The sequence below is a fragment of the Herpailurus yagouaroundi genome, unplaced genomic scaffold (genome assembly GCF_014898765.1).
Source record: "Herpailurus yagouaroundi ecotype Mexico unplaced genomic scaffold, PumYag 215, whole genome shotgun sequence".
In the NCBI taxonomy this organism is placed as follows: domain Eukaryota; kingdom Metazoa; phylum Chordata; class Mammalia; order Carnivora; family Felidae; genus Herpailurus; species Herpailurus yagouaroundi.
The window spans coordinates 11,250,705-11,274,005 of record NW_024412446.1 but is presented as its reverse complement, the minus strand read 5'-3'; the positions used below and the strand labels follow the sequence as shown (position 1 = coordinate 11,274,005).

The following is a 23,301-nucleotide window of genomic DNA, read 5'->3' as shown; positions in this document are numbered from 1 at the left end:
AAGGGCGATGCATTTAGAAAGGTTGTAGGGGAGGGAGGGGCAAATCACAAAGGGCCCTTGTGTTAGGAATTTGAACTTCAATGACTTGTTATTCTGTCCTGGGCACTGTGCTAAGAGCTCAGCTGCATCAGCCCACTTATTCTCCACAGTAATCCCAAGAAAGGGGCACTATTATGATGACCCCCATTTTACAAATGCAAACATCAAGTCTGTAACTGAAAGTGGCTATAGCTCTAGGTTTTTAAAAAATCACATTTAATTAGAAACTCTGAATACTGTAAATATTGAGTCAGAGGAAATAAGACTTTACATTTACATTGTAAATTTTATAGGTAACTAAAGTTTGATAGAAGAATAAAGTACTCTTGCCAAAATTTACATCTGGAAAAAACTGACCCAGAAAAACTGGACTCAGACATAAAACACGAAGGAACTTTCACAGTGGAAGAAGGAAGATTGATAAATTGAACTTTCACTCAGAATTCAGAAGAAAGAGAGTTTATTCCAATAAAAATCATTTTGGCACAGTACAAAAATATTGGTGCGGAAAAATTTAGAAACAGTTTATTTGTGCTTTATAAAACACTGAATATGAAAATGAAATTAGTTTAATGGGGTTTACTCTGGAGAATGAGATATGTACATACATCTTTGTTTCAGATAACAGTATGATGGTTGGTACATACATTTGAAACCATAAACATGGGTTCCTTGGGGTCCAAATCACAGGATAAAAACACTCTTTACTTGGCTGCTGGGGCCTAAAAGAGGAGGCAGGGAGGCTCCTGCAGGGGCTGGAGGGAGAGAGGGAGGCAGTGTTTCAGCCCAAAGACCTTTGAGAAGAATCGTGGGTGTGGAGGCGTTTTGGGCATTTAGATCACAGGCACTTTTTTGAAAGAATGCATCTGTGAACCAGAGACATGGTTTTGGGTCACATTAGTGTCCAGCAGCTGTCTGCTATTTCTGTCTTTACCGCCTTTGCTGCCGGAGCCCAAAGACTTCCTCACGTGTTGGCTGGGAACAAGGGCAAGCACCTTCTTTCAAAATGAGAAGCGACGGTTGGAAGGAATATGCCTCTTCCAGGTTTTCCCAAGTTGGGAAGGAACGTTAGCTTCCCAAGAGGAGTGTGAGATGTCTGGAGGAGGCTCCCCGCTCCCCGAGGTCAGTGCAGAACAAGGGGCCATGTCAGGGCAGCTGTGCTGTGTGGGCGACTGCAGACAAAGGGCCATTCAGGTCCTTGACTTATTCCTAGTGTCACCTTTATAATCAGCCCTCATTTCCTGTTCACATTTCATCTTCAAAAGAGCAGTTACAAATCTCCTATGGATATCACAACTATTGCTAAAGTTACAGATGGGATGCTTAATATATTATCATTAATTCAGGTATGAAAAATTTAAAAATCACAAGTCTGCATCATGAGTTTCGAGTAGCATTTATACATTACTTGAAAACACATTTAATTCTAGATTCAGGTTAATAACTTTTAAGGTATAGTATCCATTTCAGTTTTGAAATTTGAATTTAAAGGCTGTTTGTTAAGAATGTTAAACTCTCAAAGTATGATATATAAAAAGTTATACAGAAATAAGAAATGTACTTCTTTGAATAAGCTACGTGTCCACTATGATACTTTGAGAAGATACGCATTAATTTATTCATTCATTCAAAAATTTGCCTGAATGCCCACTGTGGTAAGGCACTGGACTAGGTCCTAGGATATGAAGTCGAAGAAGCCACAGCCCTGCCCTTCAAGAGCTTACAACCTAGTGGAGTTTGTCAAGATACTGTGTCACAGGTGGGCTAGAAGTGACTCTTAAGGTAACGAGGAGCGAATACTTCTTGCCTTGAGTGTTAGTTTGGTTGCCTTTGCAAAAGCTTCTTTCTTTTCATAATACGCGGCCTCGTTTACAAACACTGGGTACACAGTACTGCCTCCGCCCAACGGAATAATCTTTCCATCAAGAGTTAAAAACACAGGATCCCCGGGGTGCAGCGGTTTCCAGTCTTGATCCTCTCAGGAACGAATTAAAATACGTAAGTTACATTTAGACTTTTTCCCCACCTTAAAAGTTTTACCTCAGGCTCTCTACACAACTAACAAATTATAGCAGTGTCTAACAAAAGAGATACTTGAGAGATGTGTTGGGAGGCCCATGAGTGATCTGGTCAAACTGAGACCGAACCATTAATTTGGGCGGCAGTTTTAAGAGTTCCCCATTTAGTTTTTATACCGCATACATGTGACTGGAGTTTGTTTCAATACCAAGTTTGCCTTGAATGTTGCCAAAGAGATTCAGAATATTAAAGGGCCAAATAAATGCATGTCTCCCTAAGTGTATGTTCTACCTGTTGCTAGCAGAAGTTAAATCCTGTTCAGCAAAGTTTAAGAAATAACAGTGTGCAAGACATTGTACTGCAGGGATGTAAAAAATGAGTCCTTGTGCCTGCCCACCAAGGGACTCTATTCTGATGGGGCTTAGTGAGACAAAGTGGGGATGGGCTGGGGCCTGTCTTAGGATAAGGTGAATGTTCTCCATGATAACAACGGAGTTATCTGATCCAGACCATGAGCCCTCAAATACCAGTGCTGTCACATCACAAGAACCCTAAAGCAGCTCGTCCCACACTTTGATATGTTTTCAGATTGTGTACAGATTTTGTTAAAATGCAGATTCTGATTCTAGAGGTCTGGGGTTCTGTGATTCTGCACTTCTAACATTTCTCAGCAGCACCTGGGAATTTATTATTAAAGCACAATTTCTTTCCCCGCTGCAGACGTGCCTTCATATTAACAAGTCCCCAGAGATTCACATGCATAGTATTAAAGTTTGGGAAGCTCTGCATTACGGTAAGTTTCTCAACCCTGCCTGCACGCTATAATTGACTGGGCTATTTAAAAAATATAGATGAGTATGAGGCACCTGGGTGGTTCAGTTGTTTAAGCATCAGATTTTTGATTTCAGCTCAGGTCATCTCATGGTTTCATCTCACGGTTCAAGGGTTCCAGCCCCGAGTCGGGCGCTGCGCTGACAACATAGAGCCTGCTTGAGATTCTCCCTTTCTCTCTCTCTGCCCCTCCCCTGCTTGTGCTCTTTCTCTGTCAAAATAAATAAATAAACTTTCTATATCTATAGATACCTATAGATATAACTATACCCAAACCTGAGCCACATGAAAATTACCTGGTAAACCTAATTGATTTCCTGTGTGCAAATTTCCTGTGTGATTTCCTCCTGTGAGGAGCTAAATCAGAATCCCTGGGGAAGGGGCCTGGGCATCAAGATTTTTTAAAAGCTCCTCAGGTGATTCTCCTGTGGCCTGAGTTTGAGAAGCACCGCTTTAGTGCTTTTGTAATAGCCTTCGGGCATTTGGGAGTACATCCTCTAGATCATTCCAGTGAGCATCCATGACCAAGAACTGTCTCTCTTTGAATGAAACCTGGACTCACAAGCAGGTGTCTGTCTATGTCTCTCTCTCCAGGATCAACTATCCTCAGTGTTCGCTCCCTGATCTCCATGGACACTGGTCTTGCTATTCCTCAAACACTCCAAGTTTGTTCTAGCCTCAGGGCCTTTGGACTTGTTTTCCACGTGGATAACTTCTCATTGCCCAGGCTCCAGCTTCAATGCCATCATCTAAGAGATGGCTCTTTCAGACCATTCCATCTGATAGGAACCCTCTGTTAGCCTCTATTATTCTGTTCATTTCTTTTATAGTACTCATTACAATTTGAAATGATCTGGTTTATGTATTGTTTACTTATTCATGGTCCATTATCCCCTGATTACTATGGAAGCTCCGTGAGGGATCTTATCTATCTTGAACCTCAGGGCCCAGAATAGGCTTAGTAGTCATTCAAATATATGTATTTTTAAAAAAAATATTTATTTATTTTTGACAGAGAGACAGAGCACGAGGGAGGGAGGGGCAGAGAGTGAGGGAGACACAGAATCCGCAGCAGGCTCCAGGCTCTGAGCTGTCAGCACAGAGCCCTACGTGGGGCTCGAACCCACAAACAGTGAGATCACAACCTTAGCCCAAGTCAGACGCTTTACAGACTGAGCCACCCAGGTGCCCCTCAAATATGTTTATTGCAATAATTAGTGAATCACTCACTCCTTGTAAATACTGAGCAACCAAATCAATACTGTCCTTCTTTTCAAGACCTACCACAAACCCTGTTTGTTACTCATCTCATTAACCTCACTTCTCTGCTTCACCAGGATGATGTTTGTACTCTTCAAGGATCCTTGAGGAATACAAATCTTAAAAAAAATCCTGTGTTGTAGCCAGTTATGACATCATCACCTTGGCCTCTGTTTCTTGTACTTGCTATTTTTGTTACCTGTAGTGCTTTCCTCTCTCCCTCAATCTCTATATTTCTTTCCTTTCAAACATTGCCTAAGGCTCCTTCTTCCGCTTTCCACCCAGATCCCACTAAGGCAGAAAGCAGGATTTGCTCCACTTGTCTACAGACAGCTTATTTTATTAAGTTGTAAGTCTGGATGACTGTTACTAGGGTCATTAGATCGGGGTCTGAACTGCATCAGTAGTTTTCCACTCTGATTACCCAGGCCAGTAAGATCAGATTAGCTCAAAGTGGGATCCTGGCATTGTTATGTTTCAAAGCCTCTCTAGGCAATGTATGACCAGAGTTGAAAGCCCCAGACTAGATAATCCGCCAAGTCTTTTCCATCTGTCTGAGGGTGCATAGGGTTATCACAATTGATATGGATATTTTAGCTTTTTGGAATATTTGCTTCTCCTTGCTTCTGCCTTTGCCTTTTCTAGATTTCAATCTCCTATGCTCTCCCAAGAGCCTTTTTTCCCCCTTAACTATGCCATTACTGATCAAACCAGAGAAGGAGCAGATACTGGGGTTCTGACGAGAGTCAGGGAGTGGTGGTAGAAAACACCGCAGAGAAGGAGGTTCTGAGTGTTTTGCTCTAACTTATTCAGTGGTGATCACAGGGAGGTGGCAGCAATGTGGTCAACTGCAAAGAACATTAGTTCTGGATGTGCCATTGATAGCTGTAAGACTATGGGGAAGATCTAAATTTTATTTTCTTTAAACAACTTTTTTTTTTTTTGAGTGTAGTTGACACAATGTTACATTAATTTCAGGTGTGCAACATAGTGATTCGACAAGTTTATACCTTATGCTATGCTCACCACAAGTGTAGTTACAATGCTATTATAATACCATTGACTATATTCCCTATGCTGTGCCTTTTTACTCTGTGACTTAATCATTCCATAACTAGAAACCTGTGTGAGCCTGTTTTCTTATGATAAAATAGATACAATAATTCCTGTCCATTGCACTTGGGCAGGAATTTCACCTTCCCTGAGAGGCCTTGTCTGACCTCTTCCTCCCCACTTCATTATTCTTTTATGGCATCTGGTTATCTTGATTTCTAAACCACAGTTTGGAGTTTAGTACATCTATAAATCTCATGAGAGTATAGACCATATTCACTGATGTATCCCCAGAGCCAGCAGAGGATATACTCAATAATATTTATTGAACGAAGGTCTGAATACCTTACCTACACTGCTAATGTGGGTAAATGGAGGTAATGCAGGTAAACGAGCTAATGTATGTAAAGTGGTTTATGAATTGTAAAGTTCTCTTTGAAAGTGAGACATCATTAATTTGAATACTTTAAAGAAACAGCAAATGTTACCTGCAGGTCAGGGTGGATAATAGCGGCAATATCTCCATTTTCATTCCTAGGATAATCAACTTTCTCCATTATTTTATAGACTTCAATAGCACAGGGGGGGAATTCTTCTCCTATGGTGAAAACAACATGTATGAATAGTGATTAAGAAGAATCTCTTGAAAAACAGGAAGTGGAAACTTTAAGGGAAGAACAACACCCCAAAAAGGAAGACAGTTACAGGGAGAACATACCATTTTAAGTTAAGGGTATTCTTAACCAACATCCAGCCAAAAGAGGTTCTCAAATTATTCCTATTGGTACACCATCCACAAGTACGCTAATGGGGAGAGGCAGAAAGCAGAACTTGAAAAGCCAAGATAGGCTGGGAGTCAGGACACCCGGGCTTCAGTCTAGCTGTGTGATCTTGAGGAAGATGCTGAACTTCTGGAGGCTCACTTTCTTTACTTGTCAAACGAAGGTTTTGACAGTATCTCGGAGGGCCCTTCCAGCTCTGACATTCTATGACTGCACATCCTCAGGGGGACTTCCGGCAGGTTAGGTGACTTCAGCATGGTGTTCCTTCTCTTAACTAAGTATATGAGACCTTAGGATGCAGGCAGCCTGACTTCCAAAGATGAGGCAACATTAAATAACCCAATGCCCAGAAATGTGTAAAGGGAGTAGTTTACATGTACACCAGGCAGCTCTGTGTAAACCGGATGAATTTTCATCCAAGAGAGGATCCTTAGTGTGCTATGGTTGCAACTCAAAGGAAACTCCTCCTTTGTCCTTAGAACAGAAAGTGCAGCCCCGGGTTGGAATGTGGATAGCCTGTGATCACTTCTGTATCAGTTAGCTTTTGCTGCTTAACACACTACCCGAGAACTGAGTGGTGTGAAACAACCACCCCCAGTTTAGCTCATGATTCTGTGGAATGTTTGGGCAGTTCCCTCGGTGTAGGCTGGCTTTCTGATTTCTGACTGGCTTGCTCATGCATTTGTGGTGAGCTGGTGGTAGGTCAGCTGGAGGCTGGATGATCTAAGATGGTCTTACTCTCATGTCTGGCATTTGCCAGGCTGGCAGCTGGAGCTGGGGTGTCTGAGTTCTCCGCCTCGTAACCTCTCATTATTCAGCAGGCTAGGCTAGGCTGATCCACATACTGGCAGTACAGGGTTCCTAGGAGGAGCAGAGAGCAAGCTCCAGTGTGCAAGTCCCTTTTGAGTTTCTTCTGCGGCACAAAACAAGTAACGTGGCCAAGCCAGATTCAGGAGGTAGGGAAATAAACTCCATTTCTTGGCAGAAGGATCTAAAACACCACATTGTGAGAACACGGACATAGGGAAGGGAAGAATTTGTGGGCATTTTTACAATCTACTCCATCTTCCAAAGGGAAGATAGAAACTTATCAGGTGTCATCTCTTTAAAGCAGAAGGTCTATTAGAAGGACAGAAAAAGGTGGTAGAATGTAAAGAAGCATTCTAAGTTTGCTACTTAGAATCTCACAGTTGGAAGAAGCCTCAAATGCCTAACCTCATCAGTGCCTGAGAATTCTCCACGTCTTTCTGGCCAAGTGATCATCTTACTCCTGCTTGGATGGCCTCACAAAGTGTGGTCCATTCCATTGTCGGTCAGCTTTGTTAATCAGACATTTATGTCTCTAGGTGACTTGATCCCACTGATTCTATTCTGTCCTCAGAGTCACAGAAAACATGTCTACTTGCTGCTTTCCAGTATGACACGTCTAAAACTCTAATATAAAAAGTCTTCTTTTGCTGGCCTAAGAATTCTTCTTCTCTACTTACATATGTCACGTTCGTGAGGTTATATGTGAAGATACTTTGTAAACTGAAGTTCTACGTGCATCTTAGGGATGGCTCTTATATTATGGTTTTTAAACTCTTCAGCCTTCTCAATTCTCTCCTTGGCTAACCTCTACTTCATACAGGTTCCTCCTGAAATACGGACTCAGAATTTATTCACATTCTCCAAGTGGTGTTTATTCAATGCAGAAAAGAGACCATCACTTCTCTTATTCTGGGATTTTTTTTTAAACATAAAAGCAAATTTTGAACCTGAAATGTAGTTAACCTAAAATATTTGCCTCACACAATTGTTAAAGGTTGTCAGCACTTTTTAGATCTACCTTCTAACCACAGATATTTTCCTGCAAGCTTCCTGCCACCTTTCATTTATATATAAGCATGTCACATATATCCTCATCCAACTTACTAGTAATAATTTTGAGTAGCACAAAGCCAAGGATGGAGCTCTTCTGCACATTTCTAGAGAGTTTTTCTCTAGGTGGTTATCTCTTTGTCAGCATTCTTTGGATAATGGTGTTCTTCCCATGTTAGTTAAAAATCCACCAAACTGGAAAGTCAAGATTAATAGTGGTTTAAAATTTTTGAATTGCAGGATCCTTTGTTAAATAAAACGTTACACGGAAGAGCAATAAAACAGAAGAACTGGTCTGGTAGGAGCAGAGGTAGGGGTGCCTGTCCTGGGACTACAAGACAGCCATGAGATCCCCACCCCTGGGGATAGGAATCTATGGACTATGATTTGAAAAACATGTCTTTCCTCTCATGTCTGTGGTCTTGTACCTGGGTTCACTGTTCCTTAATGTAAGGTAGTCCCCACTTACTATCAGAAGGGTTTCTTATCAATTAGTGGTGACCTTCCCAATACCAGGTGCATGAGACAGTTATAGAACCGGTTCTCAGACATAGGTGGTAAAAAGCTGATCTTCAGTCTTTATGACTTTGGAGTCAAAGGATTCCCAAGCACAGAAGAAATTCCTGTGATTGCAGTAGGGTGCACAATCTGAGGTTAAGGAATTATACTCCCCCATGACACTGAACTATTCTCCAGCTTTGTCACTATAATGACCCATTCCTCAACGACAATTCCAATGAAGCCTGCTGGAGTAATTATTTATGTAGGATGTCCCTTTCTCTCTCTCTCTCTTTCTCTCTCTCAGGAATTTTTAAATTTTTACAAATTTTATTAACTCTTTAAATTTTAATTCCAGTATAGTTAACATAGAGTGTTATATTAGTTTCAGCTTTCTTTGATTTTATTTCAATTATACCTTAGTTTTAAATTTTCAAGTACATTTATTTTTTAATAATCAATAGGCTTTATTTTTTGCTGTTTTAGGTTTATCAAATAAATGAGCAGATAGTAGACTTCCATATATCATCCTGCCACCAGCCCCATTTAATTGTTTTTTAATTACACAAATAATATGCAAATACATCGTTCACCTTGAAAACAATTAAAATAAAATTAACCTGTTTTTTCCTCATATATATGTATGTGTATTCTAGCAAGTGTTTATTACTATTATTCTGAAGCAAACTGGTATAGTGCTGTATGTTTTGGTTTGTAGCTTGCTTTCTGTAATTAACAATGTATTTTGAAGATCTTTTCACATTAATTTATTTAATTGTTCACCAATGGATCAATATTCAGGTCATTTCTATTGTCTTGCTGTTACAATGATGCTGATGACCGCCCTTGCATGTGACACAGTGGGTGTGCCTGTGCTTTTGCATGTCTCTGAGGTATGGATTTGCTGGGTCACAGGATTTGTGCATTTTCAGGAGTGGATACTATAAAAATTATTCTCTAACGTGTCCTTACTGGATTTATACCAGCAGGGAATGAGAGCATCCTCTTTTCCTACACTTACCATCAGTTAATACTATCAGGTTTTAATATCTGCCCACTCTGGTGGGAGAAAATAGTTTCTCACTTTAACTGGTGTTTCTCTGATTAGTAGTAATGTTGGACATCTTTTCATGCGCTTCTTGGATATTTGTATTTCTTAGTGGTTCTTTGCTGTTTACGGTGGAGATTAGCAGAAAATGAGGATTTTATTTGGGGAGATTTGTTAGTAGCTGTTTTGCTTAAATGTGTCTACTCTGGTCATTGAGGAATGGCTGAAGTGAATAACATTTTTAAAAACATCTAATATCATGAGCATGGCAAATTTGACAATTGCTGTATCAGCGTTTAGTGGTTAGGTCACTATGTGTGTTCATTTCATCTCACTTTTCTGATTTACACACACACACACACACACACACACACACACACACACACTAACAAGGAAATAATTCCTGCCTCCTACTTACCTTCATTGAAATTATGTATAAAATCAAGAGCATGTTTGATCATTTTTCTCATTTGATCCAAAATATCAGCTCTCAGAACTCCTTGAGGCTGGGGACCAACTTCTACACCTCGGTACAGAAGGGGTATATATAATATTTATATAAATATTACAATATATTAGACAATTGAGCACGTTCATATATTAAGACCTAGAATCTCATCATTAAAATGATTAAAAAGGTAGACCATGTAGCATCATGGAAAATATTTGAGACAATGTTAGGCAAAACATAAAAGCAGAAGATTTACGTGTACACATTATAAGCATAGTGAATAAAAACTGAGAGAAAACATGAAAAAATATCAAAGAATTATATTAGAGTAGTAAGATCTTGGGGTCATTTTTTGTTTAAGTATCCTTCAATATTGCCATATTATCAACATTGTCAACATTTAGTCTTGACAGGAGGAAACGCATCTATTTGAGTCACAGAAATTTGGTGCCATGGATGGTTAACATGACCATCTAGGTGACCCTAGAGCAACATTCTTGCCCTTAACATAACAACTAATTCTAATGTGATGGTGCAATAGTTTTAGTTTTCCCTAGGATTAATTTGTATTCATTTATTCTCACCCCAATACAATCCATCCTCACACCTACAAAACAGTCTCTCTAAACCAAATATCTAGTTACCTCCCTCCTGTTCCAGTCTCCCATACAGTTATCCCCCATTTATCAAAAATAATATCATTCATTCTTTTCTAACCAATTCATATCCATTCATATACATTTCATATACATTCTTTTTCACCCATTCTATTTTTACCCAGTTCTCTTATTTCTTGATTCACAAAATCTTTCTGTATTTGACATTTATTTTTTATTTGTTGTGCTTAGCTTTTTTGCATATACGTCTGGACACACATTTAAGTATGTGGTATAAATGTGGTTAACGTATGCATTTTGTGTATAAATGATTTGTACACATGTGTTAAAACATGTTCAAGGATATGTCTATATGTATGTTGTAGAAGACATTATTGGTTGCCCATCCAAAAGCCATTCCACTTCTTCCTTACTGATAGAGTCCTGATTTTGGTTCGGTATCCAGTCTTCCAGGTAAGTGAACTTTTCTCCAGCCCAGGTGTAAATATGGAATAGTTTAAGTCGTTTATAGTACTCCCATTATCCTAGTGATTGATTTAAGAATGGATATGTGATCCAGTTCTGAACAAGTGGTTATAACAGAGGTCTGCAGGGAGTTCCTAAGACTTTTCTTTCACCCATTAGATACTGTATTATTGGCATATGATGCTTAAAACTACAGTGGACATCTTGTGGCCATGGGGGCTGCTAAAAAACTCCACTAAAGATGGTATACTAAAAAGATAAGAAGAACCTGGCCCCTCATGATGTGCTGAGCTGTAATGTAAAATAATAAATTTATTTTATTGTTTAAGCCATTTGAGCTTTGTGCAGCCAAAAATATTGTACATATTCTTGTTTGGAGAGGAGATGGAAGGTGTGGAGAGCAGCTGTGATTGGTAGAAGAGGGTGTCTGAGTCAGAAGAGTCAGTTATTGAAGGATTTTTTCCTTTCTGATTGTGAGTGGAAGATAACAGGGTGGCCATATTTTCTAAACCAACAATTACCCTTGACACAAGATCCTGTATCAGAGAAGAATGTTTAAAATTTTAGGAAATAGCCACAGCATAGTCCCAAGTGGAGCTGAAGAAGTAGTGGTCATAAACTTAAATCTTCTGAGTCTCAAATGAGGCCACGGTTGATCTGGGAAAGTTAACTTAGGAGAAGATTCTGTCTAGAGTATTCTGTGTGTGTGTGTGCATGTGTGTATGTGTGTGCATGCACACACATGAGAGAGAGACAGAGAAACAGAGACAGAAAATGAAGAAGATTCTGTGAATGATCATAAGGCTGGCTGCAGAAAACAGCTTCTTTCCACAATAAAGTTTACTTAGAATGATCCTGCCACATTTCAGCTGCCTTGGGAATAGAATACAAAGGTGGTCCTTTTGGAGGCTGGTAGAAGCTAGAGCAAATTTCTATGAGACAATAGAGATATATCGTAAAACGTTGGGTTGGAGATAGTTTCTGTCTGAGCTTAAGTATTTTCCCCCCAGTGAGTGGATGGTATAAAAATATTCCAAATTAATGAAGTTGGCAGGATAACATACAGTATTTCTAATTGTTTATGATGATCTTAGTACTCTATCATATTGAAATATTTGAAAGGCTTGGCCCTAAAAAGGGGCAAATATATTGGTAGATATTTGTTCTAGTTAAGAGCAGCATTTCCCCACAAATATCATAGACCAAGAATGCTTTTTCAAAGTGTGGAAATCTTCAGCTTTATTTGGTGTCCCAGAAAAACAGGATCTCTATCATTCATTGTTAAGCATTTGGTTTATTTCGAATAATTACCTATACTTAGATATTTACCTTTGCCCCAATAGATCCCCGATTATGCACCAAAATTACCAACAATTAAATAACCAAGATAACTTTAAATTTGCTGATACTGTTTGACAACTTGTTTTGAAATTAAATTACTCTTGGTTAAAACCATCTTAGATCTCACAAAAAAGGATTTTAAGTTGTGCAAACAATTATGCTAGCAGGTCATTCGGGAAAGAGAGTGGAATATAGAAAAAAAAGAGACTGTCTGATGTGCAAGCCTCCATATTGGAACTCGCCAGAGGGTAAAGATGCATTCACAGCTCGGTAACTGACACGGAAACAAGTGAGTGGATAGATAGCAAACAACTCTTGGGAGACATGAGTACAAAACAGGTGCTAAAAGGAAAGTTGGGAAAAGATTTTTTTATGGGTCTCTGGTGTTTCTGCATGTCTTGCCAGCAAGACACTGACTGCCTTGGTTCCAGATTATTTTTTAAGAATGTTTTTACAGTGAACAGTCTTGGAAGATAGAGATGATCTCTTTCTAGGCACAAGGGCAGGCATGTTTACTGCGTATTATAAAAGATCCGAGTTCCCTCAGTTCACTGTTTCTCTCCTGGAATGCAGAAACTGCTCAATGAAACTGAGGACATTTGATATAGTTAGAGCCTGCCTGGAGTTAGTTAGTTTGCTTTTACTTGACAATTATAAGCCATAATGATAAGCAAGGTAGCTATACATATTCTCCAGAAAATAATTGTCTCAGAGTTTCATCCAGGACATATTTTGTGCAGTTGTGACAATGGGAAATATGACTTACCAACAGGATACTTGGCTATAGAACGAGTGGTTGCATATTTGAGGGAAGGATGCTCAATAAGATAAACATAGCAGGGTAATGGAGCCAAAGAAGTCTGAAAAGAATTTAAAACATCTTTCTTATTATGTAAAGACCATATGCTTTGTTCTCTTTGCCACTAGAGAGTCAATAATGTCTTCAATATGCTTTACTCCATCAATTAAGTAATAGAATACAAAGGTAAGACAGCTTTATGAAACACTCTAAAATTCAGTGTTATTATTATAGCTTTGAAAACACATCAATGAATTACATATAAAATTGAATTATGCATAGCTTTCTGGGCAAAAAGTACATTAAACAATTCTCCAGAACCATGATCAAAAATGTATGAAATAAATTTTCCTTCTCAATGGATTTGGCTATTTTTGTTTTCACCACTGGTGACACTTCCTATTTAGTTTAGTATAGGTCTCATAAAGAATTCCGTTTCTACCCTTATGGTCCAGGTCCGTACAGATGTTAGGTAACCCCCCCCCCCCCAACTTATCTGAATGAGAATTCAAGATAAGGCCTCTGGATTTTGATAACATTGTCAGCCATGCTGCTTCTATGCCTGGTAACCAGAGCATTCAACTCTCCCTTCAATGAACAAAAAGAATCACTGAATTATGATCTCCCACCAGAACTGCTAGCTAGTTATTGTCAAAAACTCAAGGGAAACAGAAGTTAACAATTAATCTTTACTGTCTGCTAGGTATAAGGCTCAATGCTGTATCTCACTTAAGGCTTTTAACACTCCTATGGATAAGTGTTACTATGCCAATTGTATACAAGGAAAGCAAGGTTTGGGGTGTGGAGTATCTTGTCCAAGGTTAGTGAATGAGAAAGCGAGGATATAAGCCCAGGTTCTCCTGGATACACAGGTCAAACTCCTTCCACTTAAGCATATTGGCCCTCTGGAAGGAAGAGTAGCCATTATACAGAAATAAACACATAGTTCATTATTTGTGTTTTTTGCTTTGTTGTTACTTTCTAGCAATTTTCCTCTAGCTGTCAGCCCTGGATTGCTGAATTTTTCATCTTGTAAATTTCTGAGCCTTAAAATGATTAGCTATACAAGTACTGAAAGAACAGACAGGTGTTGGGGTATCTGAGTCAAATGGAGACAAGGGCAGAACTAAAAAGAGCCACCCTTTTTATCACTGGTCTTTGGTCATATTAAATGACTATTTCTCAAGCTTCCTAAAACTAGCATTGAGCTATGTCAACTATACCATTTTAAGTGTGGGTATTGATTTTACCAAATAGCTTATGGTTTAGTGGCTGTCTGGATAAGTGAGTTATAATTTTATAAACATGAGAATCCGCAACTGTTTTATTATTTTGTTCACTGTGTTTATTATTTTACTCATTTCCTCAACTTTTCTCCTGCCTTCAACACCACCTCTATTCTGGTGCGCTCCTCCCACTCCCTCATCTCTCTTGGACCCCCTCTTCCAACCCTTTTCTGGTGGCTCTACATCTACAATTGACTTAAAAGTACAGGTACCATGCTAACTTATAAATTAATAACACTGGGGCACCTGGGTGGCTCAGTTGGTTGAGCATCTGACCTACGGCTGAGGTCATGATCTCACGGTTCATAAGTTTGAGCCCCACATGGGGCTCGCTGCTGTCAGCTTGTCAGCACAGAGCCCACTTCAGATCCTCTGTCCCCTTCTTTCTGTCCCTCCCCTGCTTGAGCTCTCCCCAAAATAAGTAAATATTAAAAAAAAGAATTTTAATTAATAACATTGACATTACCTTAATATAATGACACATCTGAATTAAAAAGTCATTCCTGGAATCTTCAAGAATAAGAGTGCACCCCATGTTAGAAGTAGTGTTGTGAAGGTCAAAAATAATGTCATAGGAATATTCATTGTCTTTTGGACCAAATAAATGATTGATTTCTTGAGCCCTTCTCACTTCATATGGCAAATCCTTTGACATTTTTTTGCTGTTATTAGCAGAAAGAAAAAGATTTAACAACATCTGTGGCTAAGATAACATTAAACATACAATAAGAACACAGTGTATAAGGAAACAGTTGCCAAACCTTTAATATGAAAAATCTGTAAGTCAAGTGGAAACTTATTTCAAAATTTCATAAATAAAAACTTCCTTCTTTTTTCTCCATTTGATTTTATGTAATGGTGCATTGGCATGCTCACAAACAGTAGTTCATTCATGTGGCTGATCCCAGGGAGGACATTTCAAACAGAATTCACCATTTGACTTCAATGTTTAACAAAATGTATTCATTAATTTAATCAATAGTTTGGTTTTTTTTTTTTTTTAATAGTTATGTGCACTGGGCTATTTATTGGGGCTAGACTATCAAACACACACATAAATTTTTTTTTGTCCTCTAGCTAATTCTAGTCCACAAAAATAGTAAACTTAGGTGATCACGTTACCTAATTAGGGATTCTAATTGAGGTCCCAGGAACCATTATGGTCCAGGGTAAGCTTTACAAAGTCTGTAAACTCGACAAAAATGCAAAATTTTGCAGGCATATGCATACATATTTTTTTTCTGGGATGAGGTTTTTATTGAATTCTCAAATCAGTCTCTACCTCTCCTCACTCTTTAGGATATTTTTTTTTCCCTTACTGTGTATGTTGACAATTTAAGTTTATTTTTCCTCATTAAACAATGGTTTAACTCAACCACTTCTCTATACTTCCATCTATTTCTGTTCCCTGACTATTTTTGCTAGTGTCTTCAAGGGACCTACAGTTGGAACCTGCGTAATTCCTGCCTAAAATGCAATCAAGAAGGTGGAGCAGCCATTTTTTGACCATAAAGCAAAAAGAATGAGGACAAAAGCTGCACACTAAGGAAGGTGCAGTGGGAAGACAGAAGAGACCTGTGGCGCTTATGTTATTATTGAACCACTACAACCAGCCCTCGACCGCCAAGCTCCAGACTGATTTGTGAAAAAGAAACCTTTACTTAAGCCACTGTTTTCAGGTTTTTATTATATGCAACCAAACACAGTTCCTAATGGATAGGTATGCATTTTAAAAGTTAATTCATGGGGGCCCCTGGGTGGCTCAGTTGGTTAAGCATCAGACCCTTGATTTTGGCCCAGGTCACGATCTCATAGTTCATGAGACGGAGCCCCGCATAGGGCTCAGTGCTAACAGCTGGGAGCCGGCTTGGGATTCTCTCTCTTCCTCTCTCTCTGCCCCTCCCCTGCTTGCATGCTCTGTCTCTCTCTCAAAATAAATATTTATTTATTTTTTTATTTTTTTTTCAACGTTTTTTATTTATTTTTGGGACAGAGAGAGACAGAGCATGAACGGGGGAGGGGCAGAGAGAGAGGGAGACACAGAATCGGAAACAGGCTCCAGGCTCCAAGCCATCAGCCCAGAGCCTGACGCGGGGCTCGAACTCACGGACCACGAGTGACCTGGCTGAAGTCGGACGCTTAACCGACTGCGCCACCCAGGCGCCCCTCAAAATAAATATTTAAACGTTAATTCATGAAACAACTCAGTGAGGTTCCTCTACACCCAAATGATCTGCTTCTAATTCTCCCCCATGTCGGTAATGGCATCACTAACCACCCAGTTGCTCAGAGCCAAGGCTTGAAGTCTTGAAAGATAATGGACACTTTGAGTTCTCATGCCCGTGGCCCCGGTCTCATAGGAAGAGTCTCAAGGGATGAAGCAGAAGGAATGGGCAGGAGCAAGATCCTAAAAGGCACTTTAATCACACTAAGTTACTTAAATCTATGCCAGATAGATTTTTGAAGAATTTTCAGCTGGGGAAGGGCATAATAAGATTTGCCTGTCAGGATGATCCCTATGGCTGCTATTAAACAGTCAATGGCAGGAAGGATTGGAGTAAGGCTAGATGAAGAAAGATTCTTTAGGAGGCTATTCTGTCCACAGATGAAATGAAATAAGGTAGCGAAAATGGAGAGGAGTATTGGATTGCAAAATATTCAATGCTTGAATAAACGGGAAGATTTAGTGACTTGGTAGACATGGGGCTTGAGGAACAGGGAAGATTCTAAGTTGATTTCCATAGAAGATTTGATGGGTAATGGTGACATTACTGAGATGGGGAATATAGGAAAAGGAGCAAATTTGGGAGAGGGAAGTCAGGAGAAGGTAATTAAATTTTATAAGTGTGATAACTACCCTGAGAGAGAACTGCCTAGCTTCTGAATAGTGTTAAACTATAAGAAGCAGAAAGCGAATTTAATTTTAAAGACTGCTCTCACGGACAATGCATACTACTGATGGTCATAATAGGAAAACCCACCCCAGTCCATTTCAGAGTTATTTAAGAAGTTAACATGCCGACTAAAAGCATTATTCTTCAACAAATTCTTATAAGAGTTAGTTAAAAGCTATTTTAGGTGAATAGATAAATCTTTAAAAAGATTTTTTTAATGTTTTATTTATTTTTGGAGAGGGAGAGAGAGAGACAGAGAGAGAGAATGAGCGAGGGAGGGGCAGAGAGAGAAGGAGAGACAGAATCCGAAGCAGGCTCCAGGCTCTGAGCTGTCAGCACAGAGCCCGACATGGGGCTCCAACCCACGAACTGCGAGATCATGACCTGAGCCCAAGTCAGAAGCTTAACCGACTGAGCCATCCAGGCACCCCTAGGTGAATAGATAAAATCTTAATTGTATCACCATAACCTCAGTCATGAAGATAAAGCATTCCTGAAATTAAAATGTATGCTAGTAAAAATATGCTTTGATACACAAAATGTGACTCATGTATAATTCTCCCTAAAACATCTATTTCATAAAGTGAGGCATATTTGTACTAAAGGTAGTAACTGTATTTGATCTGTTGTGAGATTAAATTTAAGTAACTCTGTAAACTCAAGTTAGCCTTTATTAGAACATGAGTACACAGGGCAGTGGCTGCTGTGTGAGTTGTTCCTTTGCACGTGTTCCATCTCAGTTAGTTGTTTTCCAACTCGTTGTGGATAGAAACCATTTTGTTCATAGTACTCCCACAGTACCTGGCACACTGCCCCGTGAAGAGTAGGTGTTTAATAATATTTTTAGGTAAATAAAAGAAAGTGGTGAAAAACAAATACTAAGAGGCCTATATATCTATACTAGGAGCTATAAGGATGTAAACAAAGGCAAAAATAATTAGCATTATTTATATTATGTATTATATTGTAATACCTAGAGTGTTACTATTGCATACACTGCTTGCAATGTATTATGAACCAGCTGCAATTTAAATTCAGAATATGCAAGTGAAGTGCTTTTATCTCTCAGGGATCCACCGCTGAAGCCAGTACATCTACTCCTCATTTGACAAGGTGGTGTGATGGTTTTTGATGATGGGTATTTATTCACTTTTTCATATTCAACAAATATTAATTGAAATATTACAATTTTTTTTGACTAGAACTTTATTACTGCCATGAATATAGTTGTATAAAAACATAGTAGCGAACCACCTAGGAAGCTAACAAATATGTATGCAAGCATACAGGCCAAAACCAATATAATACAAAAGACTATTAAATCTGTTTTTTTAAAGATACAATTTAAAAATAAAAACCATTGTTATTGTCTTAGTCTGTACAGAATGCATTTAAAAAGAAAATCAGTTAAGAACAGTCTGATACTTTTAAAAGTTTATAAAAGAGCATGTGGGGGCCCAGTTTAGGTAATTGAGTACTTCACAGCGGAGTATGATTAAAAGTGAAAGTGATCCATTTCACAACAGCGACTATACGTACGGATACGTGTATCATGTGCTACATATACGTGTTCTCTCTGTCTCACACACACACACACACACACGCACACATGCTACAACACAAAATGTAGTCTTACCCAAGATTTTCAGGGTCAAAAACTCGATTCAGGTCACAGTCAATATATCTGGTACACTTCTTCACTGCTCTTGGGTTGGTAATAAATGGTTTTACCTCCAGCCCTGTTCTCTGAATCTCAGTGCCATTCTCCAGCCAGCGCTTAACTAGAAATACTCCTGTTAATTCATTGCCATGAGTTCCTCCAAAGATAGCAACCTTTTTTATAGGATCTTCAGTAACATGACAAGAAGTCATTTTTGTCAAGTAGTTTTACCTGATTTCTGCAATTCAGAAAAGAGGAAATCAAATAGAACTTAATTTCTTAAGAAAAGTTTAGAGATTTAAATCTAAATGATACTTTAACCAAAGTGCAAAGTGCAGAGTTCTCTTGAGCGGAGTATAATTTAATATTCTGTTACAAGTTCTGAGCCCTGTTTATTATAGGGACACTCCCTTCCTTAGCCCTGCCCTTTACCATATTTGGATTAAAATATGCAGAGATGAACTAGATACAGCTGTTTAACTTCTTACTCCCTCACATGGTCAGTAGATCTAAATGCAATAATAAATTAGCCTCTCATACTAATACAAAAATTCTGGTTTCCTTTCACCTATAGCCAATGTCACCTAATGGTGCTTCCATGACTATCTGTAATAGTAAAAATAGTTTATACTTTTCTAATCCTCAAAAATATGAAAAAAATTAAAAATCTATAAAAAATAAAGAAGGGGCTCATAATATGCATGCTATGATTTGCTATTTATGTTTCCACTCACATTTCAAAACATTTCTTCTCTGAAATGAGTTCAGAGCCTTTTCATTATCTGAGCACATTTGAATCTCACCTCCATAAACAGCCAAAGGCGGAGAGATCCTGAGAGACCTCCTGTGGAGCCAGCACCATTTCGTTCAGTATGCTTATTCATAGTCAGAGACACAACAACCAAATAAATGATCACTAGGACATAAAAAGCTACTTTGAAATATGTCTTAATTTCCTTCTCATGAAGTTTTCGGTAATTCTCTGTCAATTTCTTTAGGAATCTTTCCCACGTTTTGCCTTACTATTAAAGGAAAAGCAACTGTGAATAATTTTCAAGTCTTCATAATGCCTGAAAATGTCTTGGGGCATGCTATATATACTAACCGAATTATGAGTTTATTATAATACACAGTCTAATTTACTAGAAGCCCAGACTCTTCGCTGGAATGTGTTACTCAAGCGGGGGGGTCTTATTAGGGGAAACTATTCAGAATACTAAGATGATTACATCCCTTTGGAGAAATGACTCTGAACCAAATCAGATTTGATTTCATGCTTGATCATCCAGAAAGACAAATATGTTCAAGTTCTGGAAATACCATGTACTAGTAGCGCCAGATTGTTTGATAGGGATACAAGAGTAATTCCTCACAACCTCAGAGAAGTTTAATTTGTAATTAAATTTCCCACATTGCCTCAGTTTATTCATATATTTACATTATAAGACAGGGTGGGTTAGGCATTGACATGGCCATTGTAGTGCTAAAGGAAAAGTCCCTCAGCTACCAGGAGAAAACTGGGCCGGGGACCCAGGTTTTCTGATTCTAAGCCCAGTGTTTTTAACAGAACAGGGTGCTTCCTGTTATTTTTGGACTTCCCCAAAGTTCTAATTTTGCTCTTTTGGAATTCGCATAAACAGCTACTACAGCGTGCTCAGGAAACAAAAAGCATACAAACAAAACAGATGCTAGAATGTAAGATGTGAATGTTTCATAATGTTTAATAAACCAATCCCTATGTTCTTCCTTAGGAGATTATAATGCAGAGATAGAGAAAGCAAAATAATAAAATCCAAATTTACACATTAAAATTACTGTTCTAACCTAAGAAAAAGCCCATGTAGCATTTGATTTTTCTATCCACATCAATGTACACTGAGCACTAATGTAGAGATGCTCAAAACAAAAGCAAATGTAAACAAATTATGGTTGTATTATTTACTTTGGTCTTAAAAACTCTAACGATGGTGAATTATTAACACTTGATTAGGTGTTATTTCTTTTCTGATTTGTGGTTAGTTCTGTCCTTTGCCCTAGTCTCTCTGGAAATGCTGCTTTGGTTATTTACTCGTAGCTGGCACAAATGACTTGCATTTCGAGGCTTGTTTTATGGAATTTTAACAGATCAGCACTTTGAAGCACATTTAACATTCAGAAATAAAGTTTCCCTTACATGTCAAAATGAATAACTTTTTTTGCGAGCTAGTGAATTGCAGTAATTCTGTCCTATACTTACCTTGTTTATTGTGTACAGAGTTGGTCTTCTGCGGAAAGCTTTATTAGAAAAAAAAGAGAGCATTTCCTTAGAACTAGAGCAACAGAGGCTTTTCATACTCTTATACCAAGTTAACTTCCGAAAGATTTTTAACTCCCTGTTTCCCAAAGCACACTAAATTTTTGAGCCCTACAAAAACTACAAATTTTCACTAGTCTAATTCTTTTTTGAGAGTTCAGAGAACTGATGGTGTATAAAGTAGAACCGTTTCTAGTTATCACTATTGATGAAGTTTTGGGGGTGACAGGGTTGGGGGGGGCAGAGCTGACGGCCAAGAAAGAATTCTTGAAGACGCCTTTGGTGCAAAAACGTGATTTTATTAAAGCACGGGGACAGGACCTGTGGGGGGAAAGAGTTCGCTGCACTTGGGGTAGTGACAGGTAACTCATCATATACCTTCAGGTTGGGAGGGGGTCAGGGTTAGAGTAAGTCTCTAAGGAATTTTGGAAGCAAAGTTTCCAGGACCTTGAGGGGCTAGCTGTTGCTAGGGAAATGCCATTTATTACCATTTAGTAAAACCTCAGTCATGAGACCCTTCAGATTCTATCAGGGGGCCATAAGCTTGGAGTATGATTGCCAGCATATCTTGGGGGAGTTGAGAGAAAGAAGTTTCCAAAGGGATTTTTATATGCGAAAGTAGACTTACAGGATCCTCAAGGTTGGGATGATGTTAAGCCAAGATTCCCTTTTGCCCCCAACAAAGTGTCATCACTCAGGCAGCTGAGATCCTAGAGGGAGGTTACTCTGCCGGTTTCAAGGACTTGCCAATGGACTGTAGGCAGTAAGGGAATTTAATTTTTCATTTGTCTTAGTTTCCCACATCACCATGGCAAGCACTTAAACCCCTTTCCTTTGTTCTTGGGTAGCCAGAAGTGAACAAGGAATATCACACATATTCTACTTGGGGGGTGGAGGGGCGGGCGGTGGGGATTGCTGTCAGCTTGTCCCATGCTCCCTCAACACTGTCTCATTATTATGTTGAATATTTAATGTTTTGAAGTATTTAAAATAAACCTAATAATTTCCAGCACTATAAATGTTTTGTAGGGATAGCGGTGCCTGATTATTAGTAAAATAATGTAGTATGAAACAAAGGGAGAATAAATTTTTCATAGTCTTGGATGTCCAATAAATCCACACAAGAAATTTTGTGGCAGATGCATTTAAGATGTTGTTTCCAAAATAGTATGGCTGAGGGATAAGGAAGATCTTCTCTCAATATTACATATAAGGTATCTCATACATAATGTGGTTGTCCAGCAGTCATGTAATCAAACTACTCTATTTTTTCCTTCCCCCATGGACCTCTTGCTGTCACCCATCCGGACCAACTTTCCAGATGGAAATAAATAAATGTAACCAAAACAAGACAGGGATAAAATAGATAAGTTTATACACAACTAGTAAAGATTCCACATTGCTCATTCTGCAGTTCTGCAGTAGATTTAGCACAGCGTGTTGTCCATAGTGGGCTTAAAATATTTTCTTTAAATGAGAAATCCATTTGGGGGGCACATGGGTGGGTGTTATATGTGTGTGTGTGTGTGTGTGTGTGTGTGTGTGTGTGTGTATGTATGCATGCACACATGTATATGTTAGGTCAAAATCTGCTTCCCTAAAGCTTTTATTCATTTTCTAATAGTCTCCTCTTTGAGGGGGGGCACCTGGGTGGCTCAGTTGATTGAGCATCTGATTCTTGATTTCAGCTAGGTCATGATTCCAGGGTAGTGGGATGGAGCCCCACATCCGGCTCCACACTGAGCCGGAGCCTGCTTAGGATTCTCTCTCCCTCTGCCCCTCTCCACTTTTTGGCACTCTCTCTCTTACTCTAATAGTAATAGTAATAATAATAATAATAAAATAAAAAATAAAAGTCTTCTCTTTGGAACCATGACAACTAACAAGTCTTTTCAGACATCTTATGCTGTGAAGTCTTCTCTTTTCCAAATTAAATGAAGACACAATTACTTCAAACTTATTCCTGAGTTTGGCATTCATACTCATTCTCCTTCTTTTGACCTAACCTTATAAGAAACTAGAGATTACCCTGGAACAATGCAGGGGTTAGGAGCGCTGACCCCCAAGCAGCTGAAAATCCCTTATAACTTTTTACTCCCTAAAAC

The 23,301-nt window shown here is 38.8% G+C and overlaps 1 protein-coding gene across 2 annotated transcripts; it reads right to left on the bottom strand.

Moving 5' to 3' along the window:
• Positions 1-482: 482 nt before the first annotated feature.
• Positions 483-19,277, bottom strand: ASPA (aspartoacylase). Of its 2 annotated transcripts, none has more exons than XM_040455562.1 (6): positions 18,880-19,277; positions 14,816-15,011; positions 13,031-13,124; positions 9,809-9,916; positions 5,691-5,800; positions 483-2,014 (listed from the first exon to the last, which is right to left on the bottom strand). In XM_040455562.1, exons 1-6 carry the CDS (start codon positions 19,113-19,115, stop codon positions 1,817-1,819), a joined length of 942 nt encoding a protein of 313 aa, XP_040311496.1. In that variant the 5' UTR covers positions 19,116-19,277; the 3' UTR covers positions 483-1,816. The 2 variants fall into 2 exon arrangements, with proteins under 2 accessions (XP_040311496.1, XP_040311497.1); XM_040455563.1 differs by having other exon boundaries at positions 9,809-9,910.
• Positions 19,278-23,301: the final 4,024 nt, after the last annotated feature.

Coding starts and splice junctions, on each gene's coding strand:
- ASPA (XM_040455562.1), bottom strand. CDS start 19,115: ATGACTTCTTGTCATGTTACTGAAGATCCTATAAAAAAGGTTGCTATC. Junction 9,917..13,030: donor TATAGCCAAGTATCCTGTTG/GTAAGTCATATT, acceptor TTCTGTACCGAG/GTGTAGAAGTTGGTCCCCAG. Junction 5,801..9,808: donor TATACATAATTTCAATGAAG/GTAAGTAGGAGG, acceptor TTTTCACCATAG/GAGAAGAATTCCCCCCCTGT.